This window comes from Microcebus murinus, chromosome 14 (assembly GCF_040939455.1).
Source record: "Microcebus murinus isolate Inina chromosome 14, M.murinus_Inina_mat1.0, whole genome shotgun sequence".
Taxonomy (NCBI): domain Eukaryota; kingdom Metazoa; phylum Chordata; class Mammalia; order Primates; family Cheirogaleidae; genus Microcebus; species Microcebus murinus.
Window position 1 is genome coordinate 29,547,345 of NC_134117.1, and position 24,043 is coordinate 29,571,387.

Genomic DNA, 24,043 nt, shown 5'->3' on the forward strand with positions numbered 1-24,043 from the left:
GCAAACACTGAGGGAATTTGTCATGACCAGACCTGCCCTGCAGGAAATACTCAGAACTGCATTATACATGAATCAACATAATAGATACCCACCAGTATAAAAAACACCCCAAATAGCTAAAGCTCATAGCTCTTATAAAACAACAGCACAAAAGGGAAAACAAAGCAGTAAGGTACTACTGAACATGATGAACAGAACAGCATACCACATATTAATTCTATTACTAAACATTCACAGTTTAAATGTGCCACTCAAAAGACATAGGGTGGCTGAATAAAGAAAAAAACACAACCCAAATATATGCTGTCTCCAGGAAACACATCTAAATCATAAGGACACATGCAGGCTTAAGGCAAAAAGATGGAAAAAAATATTCCACGCAAATGGAAATCGAAAGAGAGCAGATATAGCCATTCTCATATCAGATAAAATTGACTTCAAATCAACAGTGGTAAAGACAAAGATGGCCATTATACAATGGTAAAGGGAACAATTCAACAAGAAGACATAACAATCATATATATATGGGAATGTATATCATATACACCTAATACTGAAGAGCTCCCAGATACATAAAACAAATTTAAGTAGAGCTAAACAAGGAAATAAATAGTAGCATCATAATTGCCAGGGACTTCAACACCTGACTGTCAGAGCCAGACAAATCATCAAAGTAGAAAATAAAGAAACACTGTACTTAAAGGGGACCTTAAAACAAATGGACCTAAGAGATATTTACAGAACATTCTACCCTCCAAACTACTGATTATACATTCTTATCAGCACATGGGACACTCTCCAAGATTGATCATATCTTAGGGCCCAAAACATGTCCCAACAAATGTTAAAAAAATCAAAATCATACTATGTATCCTCTCAGACCACACTGGAATAAAACTAAAAATCAATTCCAAGAGAAACACTCAAATATATAAAATCATAGGAATTAAACAACCTGTTGCTGAATGATTATTGGGTAAATAGTGAAATAAAGATGGAAATCAAGATTCCTTGAACTGAATAACAAAAGGGACATAACTATCACAATCTATAGGATTCATTAAAAACATTCCTAAGGGGAGAATTCATAGCCTCAAATGTCCACATCAAAAATACAGAATGATCACAAATTAGTAACCTAATATCACATCTAAAGGAACTTGAAAAGGAAGAGCAAACCAAACCCAAAGCCAGCAGAAGAAAACAAATAACTAAGGTCAGAGCAGAGCTAAATGAAAAGGAAAACAAAAACAACAATACAAGGCTGATTCTTTGAAAAGATAAAAAAAATTGATAGACCTCTTGCTAGTTTAATGAGGAATAGAGGAGAAAGGACCCAAATTAAGTTCAATCAGAAATGTAAAAGGAGATACTACAACTGATAGCACAGAAGTACAAAACCATGAATACTACAGAAATCTCTACACACATAAACTAGAAAACATAGAGGAAATGGACAAATTCCTGGAAACACACAACCACCCAAGACCCAATGAGGAAGAAACAGAACTCCTGAACAGAAGGAAGGATTCCTCCCCAACTCATTCTACAAAGCCAGTATCGCCTTGATACAAAAGCCCAGAAAGGACACAACAAAAAATAAAACTACAGACCAGTATCCCTTATAAATTCAGATGCAAAAATCCTCAATAAAATACTAGAAAACTGAATTCAATAGCACATCAAAAAGAAATAAGCCATTATGACCAGGTGAGCTTCATCAAGGGATACAAGGATGGTTCAACATATGTAAATCAATAAATGTGATTCAACACAGAAACATAAGTAAAAATGAAGACCATATGATCATCTCAATAGATGCAGAAAAAGCATCTGACAAAATTCAGCACCCTTTCATGATAGAAACCCTCAACAAACGAGGCACAGAAAGAACACATAGGAAAATTATAAAAGCCATATATGACAAACCCACAGCCAACATCATACTGAATGGGAAAAAGCTGAAAGCATTCCCCCTAATAACTGGAACAAGACACAAGACAGTGGTGCCCACTGTCACCACTTCTATCAACATAATGCTGGAAGTACTAGCCAGAGCAGTCAGGCAAGAAAAAGAAATAAAGGGTATCCAAATTGGGAAAGAAGAGGTGAAACTATTGCTTTTCACTGACAATATGACCTTGTATCTAGAAAACCTTGAAAATTCCACCAAGAGACTCCTAGAATTGATAGATAAATTCAGAAAAGTCTCATATTACAAAATTAATGTACACAAATCAGTAGCATTTCTATATACCAATAACAGTCAAGCTGAGAGTCAAATCAAAGATTCAATACCATTCAAAATAGCTACAAAGAAAATAAAATACTTAGGAATATATTAACCAAGGAGATGAAAGATCTCCACAAGGAGAACTAGAAATCTCTGAGAAAAGAAATAGCAGAGGACAAAAACAAATGGAAAAATATCTTGCTCATGGATCAGTACAATCAACATTGTTAAAATGTTCATACTATTCAAAGTGATTTACAGATTCAATGCAATCCCCATCAAAATACCAATGTCATATTTCACAGATCTAGAAAAAATAATCCTATGCTTTGTTTGTAACCAGAAAAGAGCCTGAATAATCAAAGCAATTTTAAGCAAAAAGAACAAATCTGGAGGCACCACATTATCAGACTTCAAACTATACTACAAGGCTATAGTAACCAAAACAGTATTCAATTGGTACAAAAATAGGGACATAGACCAATGGAACAGAATAGAGAACCCAGATATAAAACCATGAGCCTAGAGCAAACTGATGTTGGACAAAGCAAACAACAATATACGCTGGGGAAAAGAGGCCCTATTTGATAAGTCGTGCTGAAGATAGTGAATAGCCACAGGCAAAAGAATAAAACGGGACCCCTATCTCTCAACATTCACAAAAATTAATTCAAGATAGATAAAAGACTTAAATGTAAGGCATGAAACCATAAGAATTCTAGAATAAAATGTAGGCAAAACTCTTCTAGACATAGGTCTAGGCAAAGTATTTATTAATAAGACCCCATTGGCAATTATAGTAACCACAAAAATAAATAAATGGAACTTGATTAAATTAAAAAGTTTCTGTATACCTAAGGAAATAATCCACAAAGCAAATAAACAACCTACAGAATGTGAGAAAATATCCACGAACTATATATCCAATAAAGGGCTAATACCCAGAATTTGCAAAGAACTCAAATAAATCAGCAAGAAAAAAAAACCATTAAAAAGTGCACAAAAGACATGAACAGAAGTTTTTTAAGAAAAGATAGACAAACAGCAAAAGAACATGAAAAAAATGCTCAATGTCACTAATTATCAGGGTAATACAGATTAAAACCACAATGAAATATTACCTTACTCTAGTTAATATAGCTTTTATTAAAAAGTCCAAAAACAATAGATGCTGACATTGATGCAGAGAGAAAAAAATGCTTATACAGTGTTGGTGGGACTGCATATTGTTAACAGTATAACCTCTATGGAAAACACTATGGAGATTTCTCAAAGAACTAAAAGTAGACCTACCATTTAAACCAGCAATCCCACTACTGTGTATCTACCGAAAGAAAAAGAAGTCATTTTATCAAAAAGATTTCTGTACTTAAATGTTTATTGCAGCACAATTCACAATTACAAAGATCTGGAATCAACCCAAGTGCCCATCAGTTCATGAGTGGATTAACAAAATGTTGGTATATATATACCACAGAGTACTATTTAGACATAAAAAACAGGATGAATTAATTCCTTTTGCAACAATTTGGAAGGAATTAGAGACCATTATCCTAAGTGGATATCTCAAGAATGGAAAAATAAAAACCACATGTACGCTCTAGTAAATTGGAACTAGCCAATGGGCACACATGTGCCAAGAGGGAAGTAAAAGTCATTGGAAATCAAGCAGGAGGAAGGGTGGATAATGGGAGGGGCAAAAACCTACCTAACGGGTACAATGAACACTATTTGGGTGATGGGCACACTTATAGCCCTGACTCAAGCATTAAAAAAGCTATCCATGTAACAAAAACATTTGTACCCCCTTAATATTATGAAATTTTAAAACCTCTCATTTTAACAGAGTGGATTCACTCTTTCTGACTTATAAAATGTATAAACCTTAATATCCTTCATCAGAATCTGGTATCTTTATCTAAGTTGGCTGACATCATCCTGCAGTAGTAATTCTATCATATAGCATTTTCTTCAGAGATGGAAAAACAATTCCTTTCTTCTTGAACTATCACTTAGCAAGCTCAAATGCTAGGATTACTATAATTGGTTATTTCTACAGGAATCAGGTCTTATAATTCTTCTATGGTAAGGCTAGTGGAGTGCTGGTAAACCTTTAACAACAGTTTCTTTTGGAGTGGGAAGAAAAAGTATTTTCTGATTTACGATGTAAATACTCCCCCTGTAGGAAATTTAAAGCAACTAATATGAAATTCATGAAGGTAGAGTTGAAAGAAATAGGTGCCAACTGGCTCCAGCTAACTTTTCTTTTTTTTCATATTTTAAAGTTTGTGAAATTGAGATGTGCTTTATGATCAACGTGTAAGTTTATTGTGGTAGTGTTTCTCCCTTTTATCCCCCAAAGCTGCTTTTAAATTGGTGATACATTTTATAACAAAAATATAACAGTTACATACACTTAGAATATACCTGAAAGATTTTGGCTGTTAAACAGATTGGACCACATTAAGTTGTAAAATCAAGCTAAGGGCTTTCTGGAATTATGGGAGATCTGTACATTTTTATTGTCTAAAGAGAAGGAGGTAAATCTGTCTACACATTATTAGTTTAAAAAAAAAAAGAAAGAAATTAAGATGAGTTTAAAGTAGCAAAATATTATTAGCTTTAGCATACAACAAGCCATTTCAAATAGAAATCAAGTACCTGGAGGACTGAATCTGGAATTTCTCTATCATAGATAGGCATTTGCTGCAGAAGGAAAATATCTAATTGACCTGCATTTCTAAGCTGCAATAGCTGGAAACGTTTACTCTTTTTCATCTCCTCTTCAGAAACAAAGTTAAATTCATCTTGCAACTGGTCAAGACGGAAGTATTTTGGAATAACCTGCTCCTTATATCTCATGTACTGTAAAACACAAAAATGTAAAGTCTTTACTTAAAATATTAATTTTTTAATATCAGAAATTATTTCAAAACTCTTTTTCTCCCTCAGCTGTGAGATGTAAGAGTGGCAAGTAGGAAAGTAGGAGAAATTGAATCTGTAGAGGGATAGTATATGCAAAAAATACAGAATGCAGTCTACATGGCTTCTCGACCTTCTCCTAGTCATGGCTTACACAGAAAATGAAAATATTTGTATGGCACACTGAATTAAAAGTTGGGTCTGTTCTTATTTGGTTGCCCTAAGAGTTGAGAGAAGATCAATATTTCTGTACACCTGTAACCAATTCTGTACATCATTTGGAAAGCTCTAATCTAGGGGAGCTCAATGTAGTAATCTAATTTATAGGTTGCTTTAATCAACAAATGTAAATATGAGTGCATGATCCATGCAAGGAATAGTGCTAGTTGCTAACAGAGAGACAAAGATTTATTAGCTATAGTTCACAAGAAAAGACAAAACACATGAATGAATAACTACAGTAATGGCAGAATGAGATTAGAGTTGTTAGAGTTTATTTAAAAAGAAAAAAGGTTGATAGGAGAGCAAGGGAAGAGCCCATGTCAACTGAGGTTACCAGGGAAACATTTTTCAGCCTTGCAGGTTAGATAAGATAGCCACTGTGGATGCCCTTCTAGGCAGAACAATGGCATGAATAAAGGCATGAGGAAAGCATTTGGGATACATAGAGCAATTCAGTTGGCTATAAAGAAAAATTAAAGTGACCATAAATGGAGTCTCAGGGAAGGAATGTGTCAATAAGTCATCTTGATATCTTCAGCATCTAATAGTATGGCAGGCATATCTATTGGTGTATAATAGATGTTAACCTCAAGGTTAGCCTGCTGGATATACTGTGGGCTGCTAAGTAGGTAGAGAGGACCAACCATCATGCCTAACAGTAATTATTTCAGTTGCTGAACATCCAATTCCCTTTACAATACTGTACAAAGGTTGAAAACTGTATCTGACTTCAGACTTACCTTGACATGCTCCCTAGTGCCTAGAAAAATACATAGCAAACTATGGGGGAGTAGAAAAGGGTAGAGCTTAGGATATAGGATACATTTACAGTATTGATATTTGCTATAACTTACCATAATAAATTCCATTAATTCAGAATATTCTGGATTATTTGGATCAATTCTGACTTCATTGGCCCATTCTAAAAGCTTCTGTGCATCCTTGAGCCACGGAATTCCAGGAACGCCCCTTGCATTTACATTCCTTAACACACTAACACAGAGAAAACATTTTGTGAATTTGCATACAATATGCAGATGATACATCATTAAAAAAGGCGAAAACATACCCTTTTGGTTCTTTAAAGATAAAATCTATCTTTCCACTGTATGTGAGGATAAAATAGAAAGTTTATATGTGATAGCTCTCCTGGTTCTTCTCATATTCTAACTTGTATCATAGTCTTTTGATAAATGTCTACAAAAGACAACAAGCCTCTTAAAAATAAAGCCTGTAAATCTCTGCTATCTCCTCTCTGTGTAGTAACTAAAATACAGTAGATGCTTAAGTGAACAGTGCTTATTGGATGTATTCTATAAACCCTAAACATAGAAACTTATTATTTTCTTTTCACAGGATGCACAATATTGAAATTTAACCAAAATGTTTGCCTAAGCAAAATTAACAAAGTACACAAAATAAAAACAACTTTAGGCCATATCTTTACGATTGAAACATAATAGACAGTAATGCAGTTAACCAGACAGTGTGTGCCAGGGGGTTATCTTTGTTTGATCATATGAGACAATCTTCAAAACTCATAGTATAGCCTTAGTGACCTTAGCTATAGGCTAAGTGCAAAAGGAATTCAACCCTAAAGAGTAAAGATTTCTTTAATGCTATCAATTATCCTAGTTGTTAAATCTCTCTCTTCATTGATTTGTTCCATCACGTGTAGAGGAATTTGGACTAAAAATTTCCAAGATCCTTTCTATAAAGTACTTGAGAAAAGGTCCCATCTATAAATTGGGACTCCAGAAATACAGTTCTGACGAAGATTCAATAATGTTTTAGCCCAAATATTTTACATCATCTCCTTTCCATCTGTTCATATTTCTATGAAAAATCTTCTGAAGCTATTGCTGCAAAAGATAATGCCTGGTATGATAGGATGTAAGCAAAATTATAAATAGTGAAGTTTGAGCATTCTTTTCTTTTAATTCCTATTTCTGCTCTCATATTTGAACTGTTTTGATGTCTATGTCATAAGAGATCTCTAGGACTTGACACCCTTGACACTACCATGTAACAAATTTTCCCTCTGAAAACAACCTTAGCCCAGGTCCCCTACAAGACAGAACCTGAGGTAAAGATTAAATGTTAACAGATTAGAGAGAGAAACTTATCCCATTATATCCTTTAAAAAAGGGAATTTGTAACTGGATTTCAACATAAGTCCCATGATTTCTGCCTCCTGATAAGTAATAAAAACCTCAGAGCCTTGCTACAGAGATTCTCCCAGCTGCTCTGTAAGTAGTTAGCTATGGGCTGTGGCAAAGTCCCTGTGTCATCTGTACAGCCCTTCCACAACTGAACACCAAGCAAAAAATGTGCTTCTTGGCTCAAGACCAAACAATTGAATGTTTTCTTTCTCTTTCCCTTTCCTTCCTTCCCTTCTTCCCTTCCTTTCTTCTTGAGACAAACTCTCGCTCTGTTGCCCCAGCTAGAGTGCAGGGATGTCATCATAGCTTGCTGCAACCTCAAACTCCTGGGCTCAAGCAATCCTCCTGCCTTAGCTTCTGGAGTAGCTGGGACTACAGGCACATGCCACCATGCCCAGCTAATTTCTCTATTTTTTGTAGAGATGGGGTTTCGCTCTTGCTCAGGTTGATCTTAAACTCCTGATCTCAAGTGATCCTCCCCACTTAGCCTCCGAAAATGCTAGGATTACAGGTGTGAGCCACTGTGCCTGGTCCATTCTTTCTTTTTTATTAAAGATTTTCACTTTGCAGGTGGAGAGCTGGAAGTAGTACAAAGGAGATGTGAAACTGATTGTTTTCTGTCTAATGGTGTCCTAAAATATGTATCTTATTTCAGTCAAAACGAATCAAAGTATAGCATGGCCCTGAAAAATAGGCATTCTTTAATTCTAGCAGGCCCCAAGACACATGGTTTACACAGCCAAATGCTATGCCAAAGGCATGTTTTTAAAATTGAAGTAAAATATATATGATATAAAATTTACCATAATAACCACTTTTAACTGTATATATATAATTCGGTGGCATTAAGTACATTCACAATGTTATACAACCATCACCACTATCCATCTCCAGATTGTACTGATAATTGTGCAACTCTGTGAATATATTAAAACAATAACTCCCTATTTCTCCCAGCCCTACCCCCTAGTAACCTCTATTCCACTTTCCACCTCTATGAATTAAGAAAAAAATTTAAAGTTACTAGGGAGAAAAGATAGTCTAAAAAAGCCCAACATTTAGACTGATAGTAGACTTTTAGACAGTAATAATAAATCCCAGAAGATTATGCAGTACTATAATAGCTTCAAAGTGTTACGATAAAATAAATACCATCCTCAAATTTTATACCCACCTAAATTACTATTCAAGAATTAGGACAAAATAAAGACATTTTCAGATAAACAAAGACTAAACAAATTTGCTATCCACAGAAACTGACTGAAAGAATCATTAAAAGAGCAGACTTTGGCAAGAAAAATAAATCCAGAGAGAATGTATGGAAAATAAGAAATAGGGGAAAACATAAAAGTCAACAAACTATTAATATGTTAGAAAATTTCATTAACTAGTGGGTGTAAGAAAACTGCTTTATGTTTAAAAGTATGCAAAATGAGAACTAGATAATCATCGGTATTGGAGAGGTGTGTTTAACGCAGTGCTAAAGCATTCTAAGACTCTCTTTTGGTTCACTGCTTTATCTCCAGCTCAATCAATATTCGATGAATGAATTAATGAATGGGTAAATGAGTGAAATTCTGTCTTTCAGATCTCCTTCAGCTTCATTCTCTGACTCCCACAAGTTAGCCTTGCCTTCTGCAGGACCCATTCTGAGTTCCCAGAACCACTGTTCAATGCCATCCTGAGCTCTCACAACTGTGGAGGACAGTCTATAACTTTCTCTAATTATAAAGATTTACTTAGAGCCCTGAACTTTCAAAACCTCTCTTTCAATTCACTCCCTGTTGAAACCTGTCACCTGTCCCACTCCTGCATGGAACTGCTTTCAATCTTTTGTAAACCTGAGTTCCCCAGTAACTGTAACTGTAAAACAGTGATGACAGGCCAATGGATATGGCCAGAAGGTCATTCACTGGTAACTTTCAGGAATAAGTGGCTAGGGTTAGGAAGGGAATGTGTGAATAGAAAGTGGAGGCAATGTATGCAGAGCAGCAGACCATACATATGAGGACTCGGACAGGAAAAGTAGCCAAAAATGGTTTTCAGGGTTTAATCAAATGCTTGAGTTTTTGTTTGTTTTAAAACAAAGATGGATTTTGAATATAAAAACCTAAGAATTTAGGGAGATTGAGGCTGAGAGTAAGGGAAGAAAAAGACATAAATATGTCAGTAAAATCCTAAAAAACACAAAGGGAAGTTCCAAATTATCTGTATAAAAGTCATCTTCATAATGAAGGAACAAAAGTCTGACTATAAAGAAAAATGCAAAGAATATGATGATGAGGCAAAGATTGGGAATAACACTTGTGGGGACTATGCTAGACAAATATTAAGAGGTGTAAAAAATAATAGTTGTGGGTATTAAAAGTCTTACTCATTAACTCCAAAATGAATTATTTTTACTAGCTGTCAATTTTTCTCTTAAAATGCCCTTCTCCAGGTCTCTAAGAAGATGACCTCATTTACTTAGCAAAACAAGAACATTCACCAAAATTACATTTCTATCTTCATAGTGATTTCTGTCTCATTCTCTGATTTGAAGAGAGATTTTTTTCTTCTCTAGAACCACAGCTATTTTCTTGGGTTGTAGTCAGATACCTTCCTGACTCTGAAGGACCTTATACAATTCCTAATATATTCTGGCTTTCTTCCCATGGATTTTATCACTTCTTTTTTTAAAAAGATAAAGCTTGCCCCCATTTTTAAGAAATCCACACCTTGGTTCTGCTGTCTCTCTTATTTTTCAGTTTCTTTTTACTTTCAAACTTCTTGATAAGTTACCTACCTCCACTACCTCAGTTTCCTCGGCACTAATTATCTCCGTGTGCTATTGCCAATTAGTCTAGGTTTTTTTTCCCTCTAAAACTCTTTTTTACCCAAGAAAAGTATTTATGCACTATGACTCTCACCATATGCCACTGGTTTTCACATAATAGTGTTCTATTGTTGTTTTTTAAATAATCTCTAATTTGTTTTGATTTCCTATTTAACTCAAGTTATTTATAGCAATTACATTTTTTTATTATTTTATTTTTTTAAAAGATAATTTTTAAGAGAAGTTTTAGGTTCACAGTAAAATTAAGCTGAAAGTACGGAGAATTCCCATATACCAGGTCCCCATACATATGTGCAGCCTCCCCCACTAGCAACATCCTTACCAGAGTGATGTGGTACATTTGTTACAATTCATGAACCTACACTGAATCATCATTGTCACCCAAAGTCTGTAGTCTACACTAGGTTCACTCTTGGTGTTATATTAATATATTCTATAGGTTTTGACAAATGTATAATGATATGTATCTGCCATCATAGTATCAGACAGAATAGTTTCACTACCCTAAAATTCCTGGATGATCCATCTATTTATCCCTCCCTCCCCTTGGAAACTCTGGCAACCACTCATCTTTTTCCTATCTCCATAATTTTGGCTTTTCTGGAATGTCATATAGTTAGATATAATTTTTACATCCATTTGTTTTAAAAAATATGTGTTCAGACATGGAGGGGAAGGCTATTTTTCATAATCATTCCTAACTTTATTTTCTTGTTAAAGACAGGGTCTCGCCATGTTGCCCAGGCTGGCCTTGAACTCCTGAGCTTAAGCAATCTTCCTGCCTCAGCCTCCTGAGTAGCTGGGACAACTGGCAAGCACCACCATGTCCAGCTCATTCACTACTTTTTAAATGATGAAATCTACTAGTTCTTTTATATCTATTATTTTCCTCAAAGATAGCATAGTATAGAAGCCAGCATTATCATCATTTTTATAGAATTTTATTGTACTCTTACTAGCAATCCTATTTGTGTGTGTGATCTAAAAATTAATCTCAACTCCTCTGGGAATTCCTGGGACACAGAATAAACTTTTCAGAATTTTCCTGCCAGAAAATTGATAATGCATAAATGATAATGCATAAATGATTCTTTGATAATCTAAAATGACTGGGAGATATAAAGGCCCCAGAAATGTATCCTCAGGAATCTTGGCCTTCGCCTAGGTTAAAGGCTATTAGAATGCCCCTCTCATCATTCATGTGGCTATAATCCTAAGCACTAAAGAGACACATTCTCCTACATATAAAATTACTGCCTTAGAAAAGTGATTTAAAGAAAAAAATAAATCAACATCCAAATAAACTAAACTGTTCCTACTACTACTTGAGTTTTCTCTTTCACACACACATTTTGTCCGATGCCTTGGTCAGACCTGGCATTATTTTTGAAACATATCTGTTTATTACCTGCAGTAAGCAGATCTTGATGACTGGGACAGAGGTGTCAGAGGAATGCCATTTTCATCTAAGGCCCATGATAGAGAATAGCTAAGTTTTCCTGACGTCAAAAGACACAGTTCTTCAGTTCCACTTCCCTCAAGAATAAAAGGCACATCTGTTTTGTAAAAGGCATTAAAAAACATGAATTTTCAAAGGGTGCAGTTGAAGTACATTGTTGAAGTACATCTCCTGACTTTTATTTGTGGAACTTAAAGAACACAAAGGAAGTTGTGTGCTGAGCCCAGGCTGTGCTCTTAGTGCTTCCCCTCATCTCCCCTCTAAGACTTCAAGGAAGGCTACTTCAAACAGACTACAAAAGAGAGAGGAAAAGACTGAGCTGCCTACATAGAGATGAACACCCATATTTTCTTTTCTTATGCCTGGAAGTTTCTTAACCATTCTTTCTGGGAGTGGCTTCCAGCAGGAAAGGACCACTGGCAGCAGAAAAAGAGGCAGACAAGCTCCTCTTTCTCCCCTTTCCCTACATTCCTGAGTCCTTTGCCTCTACCCATTTTCCTTTTCAATCTCCAGAGACTTTACCAATACTTCTTGAAATTTTTGCTGAGTTCCCAGCGTTCCTTAAATTGTTTGCATCCTGAGTCCTTTTCTCCAGGGTCTCTACAACCCTATTCCTCTGCTTCATCTGGACTCTAAGCAGACTCTCTTCTTTCCTTATTCCCTATTTTCCCTAGGTACTTTTGCCTAGTTATTATCTTCCTTTCTCTCCCTGCTCACTTGTTCATACACCCTATCTTTTCACCAGATGAGTAGTTGCAAAACCCCTAAGAAGATGAAAGAAAGGAATCCTGGGGAGAAGAGGAATGACGGTGTTCTTGGAGATGTGCCAACTTAAACTTAATTGCACAAGAGTAAAATCAGTTGAAAAACAAATAAACAGAAACATCCCTTCTTTTCTCTCTCCTTTTCTCTGTCCTTCCTTCTATTTTTCTCTCCCTCCTGTTCGTCCTCCCTTTCCTACACAGTCAGAGACCAATCCACATGTCCTGGAGGCCTTTAGGCTCACTGAAGGAGGGGCAGAGGCAGAGCAGTCCATCCACCCAGGAGCAGAGCTCACTTCCAGAGCATAATGCTCTTGCCCTGAAGGGAAAGCACAGGTGCTAACTGCAGATTTTAAATTTCCTGAAAAATCCGATTCAAAAAAAAGTTTTAAACAATCTAGGTTACCATCTAAATGGAGAATTTAATTCATTTTTAACCCAAAACTATAAATACAGGATTCTTTGCTCACATAAATGACCCAGGGTTATTTAGGATATGGTGTTCATGAAGAAAATGGCGAAGGAAACATTTTTAATAAACTTACTACTTCCTACTTCTCCATCCTCAGGTGTGACCGGCTTGTCAGAGCTAAACTCTACATATTCCAAAACAGTTTTGCCTTTCAGTTCTGTGTAGTTAGGTAAAGGCAAGTATAGTTTTGCCAGTAAGCTTGTACTTTTACTTACTTCATAAACCTAAATAGAAAAGAAATGGTTGATAGCTCACAAGAAATACAAAATAGAAAAGAAAAAAATAAGCACCCTCAATAACACATTTTTATTCATTTTTAAAAAATATTAGAATATAGGTGTTGTTCTGTAGCATTTCAACCACATGATTATGAGGAAAGTAGATAATCATATGTCCTTAAAAGTATAATGCCTTTTACTGGCTTTATAGAAAATAAATTGAATATAATAACTATAAATACAGTTCTGAGAATACAGGTACATATAACACAATATCCTAATAACTTACTTTGTGTAGTATTTAAAAAATTCTTTATCTCATTTGAACCTGATAAAATTATAAGAAATCTTAATAGATGTTATTCTCATTTTACAAATGAGGAAATGGAGGTTCTATATGAAAGTATATTAGTTTTTATTATAAGTGATTGAAACCTAGGTTGAATTGGTTAGGAAAAAGGGAGATGTAATCCTAGCACTCTGGGAGGCTGAGGTGGGTGGATCGTTTGAGCTCAGGAGTTCGAGACCAGCCTGAGCAAGAGTGAGACCCTGTCTCTACTAAAAATAGAAAAATTAGCCAGGTGTGGTGATGTATGCCTGTAGTCCCAGCTATTTGGGGGGCTGAGGTAGGAGGATCGCTTGAGCCCAAGAGTTTGAGGTTGCTGTGAGCCAGGCTGATGCCATGGCACTATAGCCTGGGTGACAGAGCCAGAATGTCTCAGGAAGGAAAAAAAAGAAAAAGTAAAAGGGAGAATCACTGGCTTGTGGAATCCAAGGACAAATTAAACAAGCTATGAGAATGGGAGAGGGAGGAAAAGTTCCAGAAGAAGGGAAAAAGGAGGTACTAAGTAGAAAGTACCATAGGAGTTCAGTGGGTACTAAACCCAGGTCTTCTGATTCTCTATGCTGTGCTTTCTACTAATGCCATGCAAGTTTACTGCCATTAACTATAAACCAAAAATTGTTTCAATAGAAAAATGTCGTTTTGACCTATACTAGTTTGTCAGTGCTTGGGGAAAGAGTGATATATGCTCTAAGAATGAAATCAAGGGGGGAAACTGCCCCTTGGAAGATAAGAAAGAATGTGCTGATTAGCAGAGAAAGCAAAGAAAAAAGAAAGTCAAATATTTTTTTTCTGGTCATCTAAATGCTTACTTGTAAGAACGAATTTAAGCCAACACACTGGTTTTTTTGACAAAGGCATCCCTAGTGTGGAAAGGTTTGTAGGAGGTGTAGGCCTGTGAAAGAAATTGTTTTTAGGGGCAGGGTCTCCAACCTTCGGCTCAAGTGATTCTCCCACCTCAGCCTCCTGGTAGCTGGGATTATAGGTGTGTGCCAGTGCTGGAGTGAGAAATTTCTTGTTATAAATCAGTGAACTAACTGACTGACTAAAAAGAGAAAATGAACTGATAAATATATTTAAATGTTGATTTGGTATTGTGATTTTTACACTTCAGCCTTGCGAATTAGCTTAGGGTTTGTAGATGCATTCTCAGTGGCCAGTCAAATCCAGGTTCTCTGATTACAGCTGGAGGCCAGACCCTGGACAGTGGTATGTGTACAAAGGTAGAAAATTCCACATAGTGAGGCCTCCCAGGAGACAGTCTTGCATCCTGATGACAGTTATCAACACCACTGTGTGGCTGAGGCTGAGCATATTAAAAGTGTTAAGAATGAAAAATGGGCATTATAAATGGAGCAGCTAGAATTTGTAAAAAGTTCAGATGTAAAAAATTGCAAGGATGTATGGGAAAAAGAAAAGCAATTCAATCTGGCTGAATTGAAGAGTAAAGAGGAATGGTAAGAAATGAAGTAAAAATACAGGTTAGAATCTGTTAGGCTAGGCATAGAGATTTACATAGTTAGGCCTAGCAAAAATTGCTAGGCAATTTTTATAGCTGCTAATGATACAATTTGTAGAGACAAACTAGATTCCTCTCCTTCCCTGCCTCTTGGTTTATTAGGATGATGTGCTAAGTGATAGGATGGATGAAGGACTCAAAAATACACATTTATCTATTTGGGGAAGCAGATTTTAAACTTTCAAGTGATTGGATTATTGTATCACAATTTATTTTAGGTTAAATAGTAGGAAAATATAGTCAGTATATTTTTAATGTAGGAATTTACACAGAGGGAGATTGTAAAGATGATAGGAACTTGAATAAGTGAACACTGAATAGATCATCTATCGTGGACAGAACAAAATTATCATAGGCATTATAAAAATAATTTTGATTTAGATTTGTAATTATAATCTTCTCCCTACTCCTCAAGCTCCATCTTTCACAAATCTTTATTCCCTCCTAACTTTTCTTTCGGGTCTAGCTTCAAGTTTAACCCCTTTATGAGCAATCAGGACTTCTTGTTTAGACTTTACTGCCTCTATTTTTTCCCCCATAATCCTATTTTCTTCTTCCTTTAGTGCAGGGGATCTTATGGTGTGATCTTTGGACAGGGAATAAGGAGTCTTATGTATATGTTTTCATCTGATTTTTAAAGGGATCCAAAATCCAAAACAGATGAAGAACAAATTCATTAAGAGACTGAAGCCACCAAGTCAGGGCTGGGGCAATTTGGAGAAATCATTATCACACTTAAAACCACACTTAAAATAGCTATGCTACTCATTATACTTTAAGCAACTCTCTTCTACCTCACTTGAGAATGAACAGTAATGCTGCACATCCAGGGTGGGCAGAAATTTTAGCAGGAGAAAAGTATTTGGAACAACTACAAATCGAATAAAAGATTACATTATAAATTATAAATATCTTGCCTATATTGATATTAGAGATAATCTCAATATAAAAGATATAAAATGAGTCATCTCTTAATATAAAAGAAATTACTATATATTAGCAATTGATAAAAAATTTTAAATTATGTATGGCATCATACATTAGATACGAAAGATACATAAGATACCAAAGTAAATGATAATGGCATACCTTCAGGCAAATTGTTTCAGGCCAATATAATAACTGCATATTGAAAATTTGCTGAAACATGACTTTAAAATCAAACTGTAGGGAAGATACTGAAGTACGAGAAACTTGCTTATTATTGTAAAATATTTTAATAAAGTATTTAAGCTTCTGAATTTTGGCTCTCCTCTTTTGTTCAGGCCTAAAAATTAAATAAACCTTTAACTGATCCTTGAAAAACAGAATGGATATAAAATATTGTTCTTTCAAGATGTACTTTAGCATATTAAAATGAAGATGATATTTTTAGAGGACAAATGGTATCTTTATACCAAATAACACTTGTCTACGTGTGCATAAAAATTTCTCCTCAAATGTTTTTAATGAAAAATATGTACTCAAAAATAGAAAAAGAACTAAAATCAAGGTACTTTAAATCATTCAGCTATTATTTTACTAAATTATAACTTAAAGAGATTACATCATTTACCCACCAAATGTCATACAAAACTGAGGGACTGAGGAATGGGGGAAGGGAGCTTGAATACAAAATTTGAAAATACTTTTAAAAGACACACTCACTTTCCCTCCCACCCCCATGTTTTCAATAACTTCAAGGATGTGGCACTAAGGCAACAGGCTTGTTGTGTCCTCTTACAGGTCTTTGTAAATTCCATTAGGTTTTAGGCTGTATACCCCTTTTCCCAGGACAGTAGGGAAGCTATTCTTTCTGAACCTAAAGATCAGAGAGGCAAGCCAGGTTACATTCCTGGGGCTTCTATGAAAATATTTTTATGGGGAATAAATTGATACTTCAAGTGATATAAAACTCCTAGTCTTTCATCCATTCATTCATTCACTCCATGAACATTTATTGAATATCTTCTCAGCTGCAAGGCAACTAACCTAATGATGTTTAAGAACACCTTCTTTTTCAGGAGAAGACTAGAAGAAAAGCCCTAGGCTAAAACATAAAATCCCCTCCTGCTCCCATCCAAATGATCCTGTGGGACTAGTATATCTCTGCCCCATTATCTGCCCCTCTCTGTAATGTTCTCAGAGGATTAGGGGATGATACTTCTTATCTCCCTGTTGGCCTCTTTTGACTATCTTTTCAATTACTTTTAGAGAAATATCTCAATAAAAGTTACCCTTTATGTTGCCCTCTAATAGTAGTTTTAACAATGAGTTCATGAATAGATTATGAAAATTTGTTAATTCAGGACTGTATTTATCTTCAGGAAATCTTATCTTATTCTTCAACTGTAAATTCTTTTTAATTTCTCTCTAATCTCTGTATTCCTTTCATTTATATCCTTGATATCAACATATTATTCTTTTCTAGAGAATCAATTTTTATTCAACCAAACATTTTAAATGAATGATAACAATGCTATCAGATAGCAATAGCTTTGAAAGTTATAAGGCATTATATTTCCTTTTGCCTTGACTTCTACTAAGTTTTAGTCTAGGTTTTCCAGCACACATATCTTCTTCCTCTTTATTCTTTTTCCCTCCAACTTCCATTCTATGGCTTTGTTTTCCTTACTCTCATTTAGATGGTCTTCATTTACATAATAAATGATCTCAGGCCTATTTTCGAAGGATGTATAGAACAAATAAAGGATTGCTTCACTGCTGCCCCCTTCTCTGGTCAGAAAGTGAGTGGTGATAATTGTGTCTCTGTGTCTGCTACTCTTTATGGTCCTTTAAAAATGTAAATATCCATTCACTCATTTAATAAATATGAATATTTATTAGACAACCACTATGTTCCAACACTCTGCTAAATGATGCACACTCACAATACTCAAAGATGGACTGGTACAAAGTGTGCTATGGGATAGAGATGTTGAAAAACTGGACCTAGTGCTCTAAGTTGCCATATCCATAAGCCTGGTAGGTGAGAGAATTGGGGATATGTATGATGTCTGTTTTTGCATAATGTCCTAGGCATAGGGAGAAAAAAATTATAGCTCAAGGAAGAAGTCACACCTAGGAAAAAATGAAGCTTGTGTTGTCAAATAAGAAAATTGTCCAGAGGGCCCTCTTGATCTGAAATAGTTTTTATGACAGCCAAGGGTCCTTTAACAAGCAAAGGTTATGGTATAATTTTATTTTACGTAGTAGCTTTATATTCCACCTATCTACACCTGAACAAAAATTATTACCATAGCAAAACAAGAAACCTAATTCTCAATATATGAAGCTTAGCAGTGAAGACATTATAGCCTCTATAGCAAACATGACTGGAATATATCCCACATCAGTCATGTATTAGATGTGTTACCCTGGGCAACTTAACCTTCCATAAGCATAAATCTCCCCATCTCGAAGATAAGGATAATGTCAGACTTCACAAGAGCTATGGTAACAATTAAATGTGAAAATGCATTTTTAAAAACTTAACAGAATATGAGGCATATGGCACTCACTCAAGAAATCTAACATTATTAAAAACAATATAACAGACAATATACAATGAAGAAATAATTCTTAAAAAGTGCTTACAGTGAACACTTGGATAAGTTTGTTAATTCTGCAGTGAAGGAAAGTTGTGGCATCAAAGTAATTGGCTTTATTCTTTCAATTTCTATTTCTTTAAATTCTGCAGCTAAATATGACAGTTTCTAGATATCAAAAAATAAATATATAATTTACCATGAACATTCCTTATGTAGGGTACTTGTTCTTAAAATTAAACTTTTATTTCCTATATTTGTCATTTTGTTGGATATATGTCACAAATACCAAGATTTCCTATTCTACCAAACAATAAACTATTATAACTAGTTAAGATGAATTGAATATTATTTTACAATATAAATACCTCCTGCTTTTCTTCATTAAATGCTTTTCCTTCAGTTTTCTTCTCAGTTTCAGATATTTCTGACATTTGCTCTTGTTCTTGTGCATCATATTTATTCCTAATTAATAAGTAGAATTATTTAAAGCAGAAATAACAGAAGTATTAGAGAGTTGTTGGAGGTCTTGTCAAAACACACACACACACACACACACACACACACACACCCAAACTCTTACAACAAATTATTTTATATCCTAAGGAAATTATCAATATGATAAGCATTAAAAAAAACTTCATAAACTTGTTCTTAGCTTTCACAGATTTCTCCCTATTCTGCAAATTTACCTTTAGTGTTTACAGCCCTTTCTAAGGGCATCAAGAAACCTTTCCTGGCCAGGTGTGGTGGCTCATGCCTGTAATCCTAGCACTATGGAAGGCTGAGGTGGGAGAACTGGTTGAGCTCAGTAGTTCAAGACCAGCCTGAGCAAAGAGCAAGAGCCTGTCTCTACTAAAAAAAAAAAAAAAAAAAAAAAGTAGAAAACAAAAAAGAAAACTTTCCTCTGGTGAGAATAAGTAACCAGGGGAATGGGGAAGTATAAATTAATGTACACACACCATATTTCCTCTCATTTTTCTTCCTCTCATATTTTTTAAGCTGTGAGAACATGACCAGATATAAGGAAAGGTAACCACAGTGATATTAAGTGTTTATGCATGTTCATGACATTACTACTATTGCTGCTGCTGCTGCTACTACTACTAGCTAACACTTATACAGTACTTACTAAGTATGTGCCAGGTAATGTTCTGAGTACTTTATACATATTAACTCATTTAATTCTCACAGCCTCATGAAGTAGGTACTATTACTATTCCTCTACTATTAGTAGTTCAACAAAATCCCAGTTATTTGGAACTGTTTCAGAAAATAATTGATGTAGGAGTTGTTTTTCTAATAGCTTAAAGAATTATTCTTTTTAGCACAAAGCTTTATTTTTTAATTTTAATCATTTAAGAAGGAAATCCTTTGGTAAGATAGGATTATATGCTCTGTCAGGAATGGAAAATGGGGTACAGCTATTTTGGAAAACAGTCTGGCAGGTCCTCAAAATGTTAACCATTAAGTTACTATATGACCCAGCAATTCCAATCCTAGGTATATAACCAAAAGAAATAAAAACATATGTCCACACACATGAGGAGTAACTGCTAATGGGAAGATGGTTTCTTTTTGGCAGTGACTAAAATGTTCTAAGATTAAATTGTAGCGATTGTTGCACAACTCTGTGAATATACTAACAGCCATAGAACTGTACACTTTAAATGGGTGAACTGTATGGTATGAAAATCATATCCCAATAGAGCTGTTCAAAAGCTACTGTGACCTGAGACACCCCCTACCAACTACTATGGACCCTAAGCTGAAGGAAACACAAGTTACCTATGGGTCGAGGGTTCAGGGCCTGGCTGGCACGGCAAATTTCTAAATTCCTAAGGCTACAAGGAAAACTACACTCTTGCTAAACTTCCTAACAATAGGCACTATCAGACCCTTCCTAATTCTGATTTATAACCCAGACCACTACAACTTTCGTTGGACAGAGGACTGGCCTTAGCAAACATTCTCTTCTGATGAGCGACTTCAGACCTTAAGGCAGTGCAACCAGCTTACAGAGGCCGTGCACAAATTGTCTTTGTGTCCTACAGTTCACCTTTTGACATAAAGAGCCAAATTCCATCTCATTTTAATGCTAAACCCCTGCCCAAAGTAAACATGGGATGTATGTTACATATATATTTACTAACTGGGTATAGCTTTCCCCCAAACCTGCAGAATATTTATGACTGTATTGTGTTATACAGACCCTGTAAGGCATAAAAATCCAAACTGCACCTTTCCTCCTCTAAGAGAGAGCACCTTCAGCACATGCCAGAGACTATCTCATCCTGGTTTGCAAACTGCTCTCACCAATGAAGCTCTCCTTTCTACTATCTTTCTGCTATTTAGATATCCTGGTGGTCTTTTGGACCAGCAGTCCCCAACCTTTTTGGCACCAGGGACCCTTTTCATGGAATACAATTTTTCCATGGACAGAGTGGGGGGTGCAGGGGGGTGGGGGAGGTGGAGTTCGGGTGGTGATGTGAGCGATGGGGAACAGCTGTAAATACAGATGAAGCTTCACCCATCCCCTCCAGCTCACCTCCTGCTGCACCCCTTCTTCCTAAGTTTCATGGAAGATAGTTTTTCCACAGATGGTGGGGAGGAGAAGGGCAGAGCTCTGTGGCCAGTTCCCTAACAGGCTGGTACCAGTCAGTAGCCTGGGGTTGGGGACTGCAGTTTTGGATATCACTATTATTAATAGGTAGCTTTTGCCTTCTGAAATAGAATATAGGTAGCCTAATATGGATATTACCTGTATAGTCTATGCCTTACTTTTCTTATCTGAAAATTGGCTTGTTGTGAAGATTAAATGCACTAATTCATGTAAAGTGCTCAGCCCAGGGCTTGGGGTAAAAGTAACAGTAAATAAATATTATTGTTTTTCTCTGATTTAGAGTAATCACTATGACATTAATTAACTTGCTATTCTTTAATAAAATGGTTCTCAAACTTTGTTACATATTAAAATCATCTGGGGAGCTTTTTAACACTCCTGATATTCAGACTATACCCCATACCAATTAAATCAGAACAGTGATTTTTAAAATTCCCCCAGGTGATTCCAATGTACAATAATTTAGAGAATAGCTGTTATTAGTAACTTAGAGAATGGGTATTATACCAAGAATGTCCTTTGGGGGAAGTTATTTATGCAGTGATCTTAGATCCATAGCTTCCTCCTTTCTATTCTGGGCCAAGTGTCTCTGGGAAGTGATGACAGGCCTCAAGTTATTCTACCAAATGTTCTGGGCTTTCCTGCTGGTATAGCTTGCACTTTCTCATTTTAAAAGCCTCTTTGACGGTTATCTGAGTCTTCTCCAGATAGGAAATGCCTAATGGAGAGCACAGGTGAAGACAATATACAGGAATCTGGGTTCTCTGTGTTATTTACCAGTGCTGTGGTTTGGATTCCATGGCCAGAAGACAACAAAGTCTACAGCTACTTGCCCAGCCAGCTTCTCTAAACTTAATGCAGTGTTGCTAACATTTGACAAGGAGAATTTACTGCCTGAATGAGAAGAGATAGCTATAGCCTCAATTTCCTGCTACCTCATTTCTGCCACTATCACTTTACAAAACTTGCTCTAGTTAAAATTATCAATAACCTCTATGTCAGGAAATCCAATGAACATTTTTAGTCCTGAACTTAACTGATATTTCAGAGGCATTAAACACTGTTAACCACTTCCTCCTACTTAAAATAACTTCTTTTTCTTTGCCTCTGTGACAAAACACTATAACTGGTGCTTCTCTCTCCCTTCTCTGGTTTCTTCTCCTCCGCTACCTAGTCATTCAAAGCAATTTCTCAAGACACAGTCCTTAGCTCTCCTCTCATATTGTTCCCTACTCTCTCCCTAAGCAGTTTCATGTACATCCCTGGCTTCACTTGTGATTACTCAGCAACAGACTTTCATATTTTTATTTCTAGCACAAACCATACATCCAACTGCCCACTCAATTTCTTTATTTGGTGATATCTCAAAAGCATATCAAATTCAACATGTCCCAAACTAAACACATGGAGAAAAGCTAACTCAAGGGAAGTGTCTAGGTCTCAGATCTTATTGTCATAAATATTGTCTTTTCCTACAGTTTATTCAGTTAGGACTCACAAGGACCAAGTTTGTTGTGAAGTCAATAGTGGTAACCTTGGCCAGAAAACAGAGTTTCCAGAAACACCTTCCAGCATATAAGTTCTTCTAGATGAAGAACATTAACATATCATTCTAGAATGATATGTTAATGATACGTTAATGATCCTAATGCCCCAATTTAGGATCGCTCGGGCTAGTCCTGCTAAGGCCAACCTGGTCACTGACAGAGTGGGATTTAGTTCAGAGGTCTCCAGCTAGACACAGTCTGGAGAGGTGAATATTTCCAAAGTCCACTAGAAAAGCTGACTGTTAATGTCAGGAAGAACAAACTCATAGGGCCTCAGGTGGGACTGGAGTTCAGAGTAGCGGCAACAACAAGAGTTGTTGGTGAGCAGGAAATATGGGTCTGGAGCCAGTGTTCTCAGTAATTTTCCTTTTTTTCTCATGACTTCATGATGCATGGCTGTGTCAGGTTGGTTTAAAGGATCAAAGGCAAGTCATTAGAGTTATTTTAATTCAGCAGTCTAAGATAAAGTTCCATGCTAGGTTTAGGTTTACAAATTGTCAGAAGCACTTTTGTTAAAAAAAAAAAAAACACAACACTGCAGCATGAAAAAAAAATCAACAAAATAAATATTTTCTTAATTGCCTGAAATTACATTAAACTTTTATACTTTTAAAAAACAAAAAACCCAGGACAATGGGTTGTGGTAACGAAAATAGTTATTTCACTATGAGTTCACAAATAGCTTATGTGTTTAGTTTTGAATTGCAATTATCTCCTCCACTAGATATGTTTTATGATTTTATCCAATTATCTAAAACATGTTTCACCTGGGAGTAAGGTTGCTGGGTCTATATTTAACTTTATAAGAAAGTGCCAAACTGTTTCCAAAGTGGCTGTACCATTTTGTATTCCCAACAGCAATGAGTCAAAGTTTCTGTTGCTCAGTGTCCTTTCCAGAATTTGTTAGTGTCTTTTCTTATTTTTGATTTATTTGGGATTTTAGCCATTCTAATATGTGTGGTAGTATTTCATTGTGGTTTTAATTTGCATTAATTACTGACAGGACATGATGCTGCACATCCTTTCATGTGTTCATTTGCCATTTGTGTACATTCTTTGGTGAATTATCTGTTCAAATCCTTTACCCATTTTTAAATTGGGTTGTCTTCTTCTTCAGTTGTACAAATTGTTTATATAGTCAAGATACATGTCCCTGTTGAAATAGTTGTCTAGCTTCTGGATTTTTTCCCAGTTACTAT

The 24,043-nt window shown here is 35.7% G+C and overlaps 1 protein-coding gene across 1 annotated transcript in view; it reads right to left on the reverse strand.

Moving 5' to 3' along the window:
• The window catches only part of CC2D2B (coiled-coil and C2 domain containing 2B), a 122,875-nt gene that overhangs the window by 51,870 nt on the left and 46,962 nt on the right, over positions 1-24,043 (reverse strand). Inside the window, exons 14-20 of the mRNA XM_076009907.1 lie at positions 19,043-19,139; positions 18,724-18,842; positions 16,237-16,414; positions 13,141-13,291; positions 11,784-11,931; positions 6,232-6,370; positions 4,895-5,098 (exon numbers count right to left, since the gene is read on the reverse strand). Coding sequence (XP_075866022.1) covers positions 4,895-5,098; positions 6,232-6,370; positions 11,784-11,931; positions 13,141-13,291; positions 16,237-16,414; positions 18,724-18,842; positions 19,043-19,139 — 1,036 coding nt within the window. The remainder of the gene's footprint in view (positions 1-4,894; positions 5,099-6,231; positions 6,371-11,783; positions 11,932-13,140; positions 13,292-16,236; positions 16,415-18,723; positions 18,843-19,042; positions 19,140-24,043) is intronic.